The 11,731-nt window shown below is 50.9% G+C and overlaps 2 protein-coding genes across 2 annotated transcripts in view; one reads left to right on the top strand and one right to left on the bottom strand.

Moving 5' to 3' along the window:
* The window catches only part of mafgb (v-maf avian musculoaponeurotic fibrosarcoma oncogene homolog Gb), a 15,868-nt gene extending 5,751 nt beyond the window's left edge, over positions 1-10,117 (bottom strand). Inside the window, exon 1 of the mRNA XM_030352439.1 lies at positions 9,626-10,117. The gene's annotated coding sequence lies outside the window, so the exon portion shown is untranslated. The remainder of the gene's footprint in view (positions 1-9,625) is intronic.
* Positions 5,052-6,530, top strand: LOC115540847 (mucin-2-like; the record flags this gene model as incomplete). The annotated part of the gene is made up of 1 exon (XM_030352437.1): positions 5,052-6,530. A coding segment is annotated over one exon (1,479 nt), but the record flags the coding sequence as incomplete, so codon positions are not given.
* Positions 10,118-11,731: the final 1,614 nt, after the last annotated feature.

Here is an 11,731-nt window from a genome sequence, read left to right as displayed (position 1 = left end):
GAACTTCTGATGCTCCTGGTCTGAACAGAACACCAGGGGGGGTAGAACACAATGAGGACTTATTGTACATTATATATGCTTACATATATTTAACTTATATATTGTAACTTGACAGCTTTTATATTGTTTCAGCACTTTTTAAGTTTGGTCTCCAATGGTCACAAATATAGATATGTAAAAACACAAGACTATGCAATGAAAATTCCATGTTTTCTTCCATGGAGACCAGAGGTCTTGTGGAGGAGGGGGGGAGACATGATGTTGAGGTAACTCCAGTGACTCAGACTGAAACAAACAGACAAAGGTTCCCATGTGGTGTCGCCGTGTTGGCGGGAAAGTACAGCTACAGGCTCCACCCACTCTCATTGCGGTTCACCCAAGAGAACACACAAATGTGTGTGTGTGTGTGTGTGTGTGTGTGTGTGTGTGTGTGTGTGTGTGTGTGTGTGTGTGTGTGTGTGTGTGTTTGTGTGTGTGTGTTCTGTTAGATCCGTTGACTATACGGCCTGGTGGGAGGTGGTTTAGTGAACCCTGAATCCAGTAGCGGTGGTTATCAAGTCGTGGGGAGACCCACCCAGCTCCTAACTATCGTATTAACCGACGCCTACCCTGTTGCTCCAGCGCCCCACCCCTGAGCTTAACGCTGGCCAGGGCCGAGGCTCCGGGCCCTGGCCTGAAGCTCTCCCCTGGGATCCGTGCACTTTGCTAGGATTGTTTAAAGGTCCCATGGCATGCTACTCTATGGATGCTTTAATATAGGCGTTAGTGAGCCCCTAATACAGTACTTGAAGACGTTCAAGAAATACAGCCTTGGTGCAGAATTACAGCCACTACGAGCCAGTCCCACAATGAGCTTTCCGAAAAACGTGCTGTTTTTAGTGGCGGGTCCAGGAGGAGGGAGGGGGTGTGGCCCTGAGCAGCTTGCGGCCGTGATAATACATATTATCACGACCAAAAGCTGCGTGCGCCTCCAGACGATATTATGAATCTCAAACGACTGCGTCGGGTTCTCCGACGTCTCTGGTTCTTCCACGTCCACATCAATCTGAAGTCGACTGAACCACGACATGGAGGAGAAAGGGATTGTTGCCCGCGATTGTCTCCTGCCGGACCCCGCCTCTGTAGCGGGCAGCGGGGCTCCGGCGGGAGACAATCGCGGGCAACAATCCCTTTCTCCTCCATGTCACAGTTCATGTACTTCAGGGAGTCAAAGCCAAAGTTCCTTTCCCCCACTTCCTTCTCAATCATGGCAGAGATAACCCCCACTACGAGTCTCGTTGTGGAAATACCAGAGACATCAGAGAACCCGACGTGTTATGCGGCATAACACCAACAGAAGAACGGTTATCCAAATAACGAAGAAGTGTACAACACTTGCGTTACAGTGTGTGTAATCACACACACACACACACACACACACACACACACACACACACACACACACACACACACACGGTCGTAGCCTATTGTCTCATTGGAGGGCCTAATTCTCTGGGCGGGCAAAGCATGGACCTATAGAAGGGGCAAAGCAAAGAAAGGGGAGGTAACATTTCCCCGTATGACGACATACGGGGAAATTCCAAATCGGGGCTTCCGAGTTTTGTTTTTTCAAAGGCAGAGCAGAATACCTAGTGCTCTTTTTACACCTAACGGCATTTCTAGCTACTGGGGGACCATAGGCAGGCTAGGAGAACTCATAGTAATGTTAAAAAACCTTATAAAGTTACATTTTAATGCCTTTGGACCTTTAAGAGTCTGGATTTGTCGAACACTCTGGATATGATTCGATATATTTTTGACCAAGTAACCTCTCAGATCCACGATTCTTATACAGATTCTACCGACCTATCAGAAAGGTGCTATTCTATGCTCTTTTAAAGGAATTCCCTGGTTGATCAGCAATTGATTGATTATAGTTTATTTGCAGGACTTATACTTGGAAAATTGCAATAATGAAAAATGAAGAATGTTTTTTTTCACATGTTGAGAATATAACTTATTCCGGGAAATCTTTAATGGGGGCCTCGACTTTTATGACCTATAAACGTTGTTACTATGATTGATAGTCATGTTTAACCATACTAAAGTGTCAAATAATGAGGAACATGCATTTCGACATATTCCCTGCTGACAGTCTGGGGTGGCTGTGCAGAGCGCTAAACACTCGGGGCAACGTTTGCGATTCACTTGTTCACATTTCCGGGAAACATCTACGTAGACGTACTCCTGCCACGCCCCCATATGCCTGGTCAAATGTGCAAACGCGCGCGCTTCAAGGAATGTAACCAATCACAACGGAGTTGGGTTGGCAGGAGGGGGGCGAGGGGGCGGAGAAGGACGAAACCGAGCGTTGACAGAGAATACTGAAAGCGCCCAGATGAGAGGAAGAGTTTCCCGAAAATCGACATCATTTTTTGTGTATGGTTAAACATGACTATCAATCATTATAACAACGTTTATAGATCATAAAAGTCGAAAAAGCTTAATAGGTCCCCTTTAAGTATTTTGGTATCGGATTCTACCTCTCTCTTTTGTGTTGGTGGTTCAAATGGATGGGGGAAGGAGAGACACTAGATCTTTCTTCACGGCCGAAAATGTCTACTAATTTGGTCCCACAGCTGGTGGCCTTCATAGCCCCGCATGCTACGGAAGGAATCCCTCCTTTGTGGACCGGCAGGTAAGGCTTGTTTCTAGCGGGCTGTGGAATTTGTATGAGTGTATGAGTATTTGGAGAGAAGTTATTTTCTTCCGATTTTCTGGGTCTACGTCTTTTCCTCATTCCTCTATTTTCTGGGTCTTTGTCTTCGTCTTGTTCCTGGTCCTGGTCCTGGCCATGGGTCTCCGTCTTTGTAGTCCGTTCTCTGGGTCTTTATCCATGAAGTCGCTGAGTGTGTGTGTGCTGGTGTGTGTAGGCCTCTGGGTGTGTGTGGGTGTACGGTGTGTGTACGTATTTACCAGGTAACACCCCAACATTGGGCAAACCCCAGAGTCATAGCAGAGAACGCAGAGGATCATGAGACAGGAAACCTGCGGTCTGACTCTGAACATGTGAGCTCCCCCTCGGTACCGGCGTCATCCTGAAGGCCGCGGGACAGATGAACTCTAAAATATTAAACTGCTAATGAAGGAAGTTGTTGGAGGTTGTGCAATAGGGCATGCAGACCACCGTTGGTTCCAATGCTACAACTTGATCTGGTTTTCTATCTCTTGTGGGGGAGGAGATCACTGATGCATTCTGGGCACCTGCTGCCCCACCCAGTTTCTTCCTGTTTTTGTTTTTCACTAAGACCCCATTCTGTATTTATTAGAACGCTTTCAGAGAATCAGACCACATCCTGCAAGCCTCAAACTGCAGTTAGGAAATGCGCCAGGCTGGCACCGAGCGAGATGATGCAACGCGAGGCCAACCGGCGCCCTCGCCCCCCGGTGGAGAGGCTGAGCACCGCGGCTCCACCACTACGCCCCCCGGTGGAGAGGCTGAGCACCGCGGCTCCACCGCCCCCCGGTGGAGAGGCTGAGCACCGCGGCTCCACCACCAGCACGCCCCCCGGTGGAGAGGCTGAGCACCGCGGCTCCACCACTACGCCCCCTGGTGGAGAGGCAGAGCACCGCGGCTCCACCAGCACGCCCCCCGGTGGAGAGGCTGAGCACAACGGCTCCACCGCCTAGCCCCCCGGTGGAGAGGCTGAGCACAACGGCTCCACCGCCTAGGCCCCCGGTGGAGAGGCTGAGCACCGCGGCTCCACCGCCAGCACGCCCCCCGGTGGAGAGGCTGAGCACCGCGGCTCCACCGCCAGCACGCCCCCCGGTGGAGAGGCTGAGCACAACGGCTCCACCGCCTAGCCCCCCGGTGGAGAGGCTGAGCACCGCGGCTCCACCACTACGCCCCCCGGTGGAGAGGCAGAGCACCGCGGCTCCACCAGCACGCCCCCCGGTGGAGAGGCTGAGCACCGCGGACAGGGTCTGAGGCTGGGGGCCTGCCTCTGTCGTTAAACAAGTTACCACATGTTTGGTCGGCTAACCCTGAGCTTAGGTTAGGGTTAGGGTTAGGGTAACCCTAGCCCTAACCGTAAGATTAGGCTAGGCTAGGGTTAGCCTAACCTTAGGGTTAGGGTTAGACTGACCCTAGCCCTAGGGTTAGGCTAACCCTAGCCCTAACCCTAAGGTTAGGCTAGGCTGGGGTTAGCCTAACCTTAGGGTTAGGGCTAGGGTTAGACTGACCCTAGCCCTAGGGTTAGGCTAACCCTAGCCCTAACCCTAAGGTTAGGCTAGGCTGGGAATAGCCTAACCTTAGGGTTAGGGCTAGGGTTAGACTGACCCTAGCCCTAGGGTTAGGCTAACCCTAGCCTAGCCTAGCCTAAGGGGCTGGGGGTGGAATATGAGAGAATGTCTGTCGAGGAAGACCTTCCGCCGGGGGAATCTAACGCACAGCTCCATGCTAGGTGGGCTGATCAGAGTGTGTCTGTAGAGGACTGTATGGTTTGGTAGGAATTAATTTGCTGAATTGATGCAGATTTTATACATTAGTCCAGCGGTTTATTAAAAACAGGAATCTGAAGGGTGAATGTATTTCATCAGGTCACAGAAGGACATGTACGCAAGGTCACACACACATGGCACGAAGGTGTTTACGCACACGCTCACGTGCATGTACACAAACACAAATAAAAAAACGTCCAACACAGCAGTGATTATACACCAGATCAGCTTACACCATATTTCATCATCACTGTAGATGCTATTGATCTCTCTCTCACTCTCTCTCCCTCTCTCCCTCACTATCCCCCTCCCCCTCCCTCCCCTTCCCTCTCTCCCTCCCTCTCTATCCCCCTCCCTCTCCCTCACTCTCTCGCTCCCCTTCACTCCCTCCCTCTCTCTCCCTACACCTGACTCCCTCCCCTCTCCACGTCCCCCCTCCTGCGTCCCGTCTCCGTTGAAGGGCACCCTTTATCCTCTCTTGCTCCGTTCCCCATAAATCTTCAGACTTCCTCGAGGAACTGTTCTGATCCACGCCCAGACAGAGGGCCGGTCCACAGGTCCACTGACGGCCTTCTGATGCAGAGGGACACGCAGTGAGTCCTACACCGACTCTACAACACGCAGTGAGTCCTACACCGACTCTACAACACGCAGTGAGTCCTACACCAACTCTACAACACGCAGTGAGTCCAACACCGACTCTACAACACGCAGTGAGTCCTACACCAACTCTACAACACGCAGTGAGTCCTACACCGACTCTACAACACACAGTGAGTCCAACACCAACTCTACAACACGCAGTGAGTCCAACACCAGCGCTACAACACACAGTGAGTCCAACACCAACTCTACAACACACAGTGAGTCCAACACCAACTCTACAACACGCAGTGAGTCCAACACCAACTCTACAACACGCAGTGAGTCCAACACCAACTCTACAACACACAGTGAGTCCAACACCAACGCTACAACAGACAGTGAGTCCAACACCAACTCTACAACACACAGTGAGTCCAACACCAACTCTACAACACGCAGTGAGTCCAACACCAACTCTACAACGCGCAGTGAGTCCAACACCAACGCTACAACAGACAGTGAGTCCAACACCAACTCTACAACGCGCAGTGAGTCCAACACCAACGCTACAACAGACAGTGAGTCCAACACCGACTCTACAACACACAGTGAGTCCAACACCAACTCTACAACACGCAGTGAGTCCAACACCAGCGCTACAACACACAGTGAGTCCAACACCAACTCTACAACACACAGTGAGTCCAACACCAACGCTACAACAGACAGTGAGTCCAACACCAACTCTACAACACACAGTGAGTCCAACACCAACACCAACTCTACAACACGCAGTGAGTCCAACACCAACTCTACAACGCGCAGTGAGTCCAACACCAACGCTACAACAGACAGTGAGTCCAACACCAACTCTACAACGCGCAGTGAGTCCAACACCAACGCTACAACAGACAGTGAGTCCAACACCGACTCTACAACACACAGTGAGTCCAACACCAACTCTACAACACGCAGTGAGTCCAACACCAACTCTACAACACACAGTGAGTCCAACACCAACTCTACAACACGCAGTGAGTCCAACACCAACTCTACAACACACAGTGAGTCCAACACCGACTCTAAAACACACAGTGAGTCCAACACCAACTCTACAACAGACAGTGAGTCCAACACCAACTCTACAACACACAGTGAGTCCAACACCAACTCTACAACACGCAGTGAGTCCAACACCGACTCTACAACACACAGTGAGTCCAACACCAACTCTACAACAGACAGTGAGTCCAACACCAACTCTACAACACGCAATGAGTCCAACACCGACTCTACAACACACAGTGAGTCCAACACCAACTCTACAACAGACAGTGAGTCCAACACCAACTCTACAACACACAGTGAGTCCAACACCAGAGAGGAAGACGTCAACAAACCGGGAGGAAAAGGCCCCAGCAGCAGCAGGCTCAGAGCAGAACCCCTGTGAGGTCCGCCACACACACACACACACACACACACACACACACACACACACACACACACACACACACACACACACACACACACACACACACACACACACACACACACACACTTTTATTACTGTCTCAAGTTTAAACTCGTGCAGATCGATTATCTCCCTCATTATTTCTCCTGTCCACACCTTTAGACATACGAGCACACACGCACGCGCACACACACGCACGCACAACCACGCAGGCGCACACACACACACACACACACACACAAACATATACCATGCACCACGGGCCACAACAAGACAATAAAGGCAGAGCTCAGCGCTCCGTCTGGGAGCGGGAGCGTTTGCGTCGTCTCAGCGTTTCGCGGGGAATGCCTTGAAGACAAAAAGGTCCTTGTTCTCAATCTCTCCGCAAATCCCATCTCTGGTTCTCCCGCTCCACCTCGTCCCGCGCTGCGCAGCCACCATCAGCAAAGCTGCTCACTAAGCATCGGTCAGCGTTCAATTACCACCAACACCAGGGAGGCTGGAGCACTTGACAGAGAAATGCACTTCAAGCACTGATTAAATACTGATACTGTGTATAAAAAGCTTAGCCTCCGGGAGCTGTGTGTGTGTGTGTGTGTGTGTGTGTGTGTGTGTGTGTGTGTGTGTGTGTGTGTGTGTGTGTGTGTGCGTGTGGGGGGGGGTGTATGCGAGTGTGTGTGTGTGCGTGTACAAAGAAATGCTAATTGGGTGTATGGTTGTGAAAGTGAGTTTGTGTGTTTGTGAGTGCGTGCGTGCGTGCGCATCCATGTGTATGTGTGTTTGTGATTGCCGTGTGTATGCATCCATGTGTATGTATGTGTGTGTGGGATTAAGTGTGCATATGTGTGTGAGTGTGTGTTTGTGAGTGAGTTTCCATTTTTATGTGTGTGTGTGTGCGCGTGCGTGCGTGCGCGTGTGTGTGTAAGAGGGCCCTCCCTCCACCACTGAGACAACTCTTTCATCATTACGACCCTCTAGTACAGTAGTAAAGTATTACAGGACTTCCAACTCGCTTAGTCCATACTTTTGATCTGCTGCTGACTCCGCTAAACGCGGGAGTCATTAGAGGTGGGGGGGGGGGGGGGGGGGGGGGGGGGGGGGGGGGGGGGGGGGCACAGAGCTGCGCTGAGTCTCCTCAGCATCGGGGAGATGCCCTGCTCATGGGTTGTGGGGCGCCTGAGTCCTTTCCCTCCGGTGGACCACGTTCTATAGTCAGCCCAGAGTTCAGGAGGCCACGGCTGTTCCTCTACTTGGAGGCAGGTGGACTTTTCTATTAAGACTTTTGTTTTACTGTCGGGTCAAACCCGTCAGACCTAAATCTTTCAGATCGGCAACTGTCACTCATGAAGGCCTGTGACACAGATCACAGCATCGATTAATAATGAAACAGTTAAGACGTTAAGTGATTAAGATACAGCCTGGTTAGCTTAAAATATTCCATGCAACTCAAAATCCAATAAAAAAAGATGTGAAGTGATTCTCATGAGATAAAACAGACAAGCCTTTTAACAACTCATCAATTCATTGATAAGGCCTAAACATCTGATAATATATCTGTTAGAACAGGCACATTCTCAAACAGAGACATTGGTTTCCCAAACTCAATTCCCACAGGTTATACTATAACTCTACTATACTATTATACTATGACTATACTAATAAAATACTATAACTATACAAAACTATTTTACTATAACATACTAAACTATTCTACTATAACTATACTTTATACTACAACTATACTAAACTAAACTATTATAGGCCTACTATAACTATAACTATACTAAACTATTATACTATATTATATACTACAACTATACTAAAATATTATACTATAACTATACTACACTATTATACTATAACTAAACTATACTCAACTATTACAGGCCTACTAAAACTATACTAAACTATTATACTAGGAATATGCTAAACTATTATACTATAACTATACTATACTTTTATAATGTCCAACGTCCACGTGCCACGCAGGCTACGATGTAAACGTAATCCACCGTAGCGACTAATGACACGTTTCTCCCGCTGACCTCTTTCAGACCTCGGTCCGCGTGCGGCCATGTTGCCATGGCTCCCTCTCATCCGCTCTGAGGAGGAGAGGAGCACAACGTGCTGAATCAGCATCTCTGAGTCCAGCAGAAGCAGACGATCCAACCTGAGCCAGACGCGTCGGACCCCAGGGCCCTGCTTCATAGATAGTAAATAGAGACACGCTAAGCTCGCGTGTTAATAAAGTTTACTTCACACCCTTCTGACGTGCAGCAGCCGACAGAGCGATACGGTTCCACCCGACCTACCCGTCATGAGACGGTCTGATCCTGGATCGGATGGCCAAACTGACCCATGTGGACGTCAGTGTTTACAGCTAGCCTCTCGAAACTATCAAACACTATTTAGAGGCGAAAAAACAGACTCTGATCATGTTTGGTGGAGCCGGCCGGCTGTCTTACCTCAACAAAAATAAAACAGTCAACTGACAGCGGAGCTCCCAGCTGGAGGCTGGAGGCTCCCCGCCTCTCGGTGCTCCGTTCAGCGCCGTGAGGCGGCTTTAACGGGCTTCGGGTTCTTCCAGTGAAGTTGTGGTACTTTTTACTCACGTCCGCCGCCTCAACCGTCAGCTGTTCTTTAGATGATTGTCTTCAATTGACCGTAACATAATATCCCCGTCATATCAAACGGCCAGTAACGCCACCGTATTGAAATCATCACACGGGCTCTGCTCTCATTCCGACACATGGATTTAAGCCCAGGCTATCCCCCACGGCGCCCTTCTTTGTCTGACGCTCAGGCTTCGATGCTGAAGGAGCACACCGGATTCAGCGGGAGGTGCGGGAGCCCTTTAAACGGGGCGTCGCGCGGTTCCTGGTCCGACTCCCCGGTCGGGGGTCGGCGTGCAGCAGTGCATCACGCGCGACCGATCGGGCGGCGCGACCGACCAGCGGCGCGCTCACTCGGTGCGATAGCGGCGTAGCGGCATAGTGTGCATACTCAGCAGAAACAATATCTCGATACTCAGCACTTGGCGAACAATGATTTCTTTTTTTGTTTGTTTTCTAAATAGACAAAACGACTTACCCAGAATCAAAGTGTCCCTGACCTCAGGAAGGGTTCGTGGACGCGCGGTGGCCAACTTGGTGATGAGGAGGAGCAGGTTTTACGCGCGGACCCCAGATCGGTCCTCCACGCTCTCCTCGACGGTCCTCTGGTCGGAGGAGACGTCAGATGATGTTTGGATCACATGGTTTCATTCATGAACGATACACGGGACTGCCACTTAAAGAGACACGCTACAGCGTGATGTCTGTTATTGTTGTGGTAAGGGGAAGGGGAAGGCTGAGAGCAGACGCCCCTCAGTACATTCTACTGGAACCTGTAGTTAAGTCTGATAAAATAGTCCTTATAATAATAACTGACAAATGAACCGATACCAATAACATTAATAATTTTAAAATAACTGGACTTTTTTTTCTAAAAAGAAAATACCTTTAATGTAGGCTGTCATTTTAAGATGGTTGTAAATTATTTAGCATAATTGTGCTAAGCTAATTGTGGGTAATAAAGTTAATTCAAGAGATTGATGAAAATAAATGCCCTTCAATGCCCCCATCTGAAGACCCCCCCCCCCCCCCCCCCCCCCCCCCCCCCCCCCGGAGGCTGAGGTGAGGACCCCCCCCCCCCCTCTCCAGGGAGGCTGAGGTGAGGACCCCCCCCCCCTCTCCAGGGAGGCTTGGAGCCCCCCTAGGACAAACACTGCAGAGTGTGTGTGTGTGTGTTGAATAAAGGAGGGATTATCAGCCTCTTAACAAGTGGAGCAGGAAAACCAACGCACTAAATAAAAAGCAGTCTGTGATGGTTTGAGGGAAATGAGCTAATCCTTCGTCTGCCGGCACAAGGCTCTACTGCGCTCCGTGGAGCCGTCTCTACTGCCCCGTGGAGCCGTCACACGTCTCTACTGCGCCCCGTGGAGCCGTCTCTACTGCCCCGTGGAGCCGTCTCTACTGCCCCGTGGAGCCGTCTCTACTGCCCCGTGGAGCCGTCACACGTCTCTACTGCCCCGTGGAGCCGTCTCTACTGCCCCGTGGAGCCGGCACACGTCTCTACTGCGCCCCGTGGAGCCGTCTCTACTGCCCCGTGGAGCCGTCACACGTCTCTACTGCGCCCCGTGGAGCCGTCTCTACTGCCCCGTGGAGCGTCACACGTCTCTACTGCCCGGTGGAGCCGTCTCTACTGCCCCGTGGAGCCGTCTCTACTGCCCCGTGGAGCCGTCTCTACTGCCCCGTGGAGCCGTCTCTACTGCCCCGTGGAGCCCCTCTATCGCTCTCCAGCACAGTGCCCTGTTCCTACCGGAGGACGGGTTCATTGACACACTGCAGCGGAGTGCTCCAACCACCGGGGGCTAAGAGAGAGAGAGAGACAGAGAGACAAAGACGGAGACACAGACAGACAGACAGAGACAGAGAAACAGACAGAGACAGAGAGAGAAACAAAGACGGAGACACAGACAGACAGACAGAGACAGAGATACAGACAGAGACAGAGACGGAGACACAGAGACAGACAGAGACAGAGAGAGAGAGACAGAGAGAGACTCCTCTCTAGGTCCAGAGAGCAGAGAGACGTCTGTAGAGAGTACCTCCTCTCTCTCTTGGTCCAGAGGGAGCGACAGCTGGAAGTGGGACCCAGGTGACCCAGTGACCACCGTCTCTAAAGAGGATCAACACACCAGTCGTCCCCGACACCAGAGAGGAAAATTGGCAGCACCGTTCCTCACATTCCACCAGGATCAAAGATAAGAGCTGGAGAGAGCTGGTGGCCGGCTCTAGAGATCCGAGGTCCACAGGCGGTCCTCTGCACTACCCCAACCTGCCTTTGACTGTAGATACATACCCACAGGTCAGATTAGGTTTACCATCAGGCGGTTAGGAGCAGAACCTGATCCCAGATCTGATCTTAAAGCGCCATCTGCTGGCTGAGCTGTAGCACGTTCTTTAGGGTTTCAGTCTCCGGTGGTGGGCCGGCCAGACCAGGTTACACACACGTAGCCGAACTAATGACTACACACCAACACAAAGCACACCCGCTAGCAATGGAAAAACAAAACCAATTAAGACTTATGTTTCCTCATTTTTAATATGAAATCCCTCTCAACGGAAAGTTTGATTTCCAACGAGAAATAACACT

This window comes from Gadus morhua, chromosome 3 (genome assembly GCF_902167405.1).
Source record: "Gadus morhua chromosome 3, gadMor3.0, whole genome shotgun sequence".
NCBI classification, from domain to species: Eukaryota; Metazoa; Chordata; class Actinopteri; order Gadiformes; family Gadidae; genus Gadus; species Gadus morhua.
Note: the sequence above shows the minus strand (reverse complement) of the source record. Positions and strands in the feature narration are given on the sequence as shown.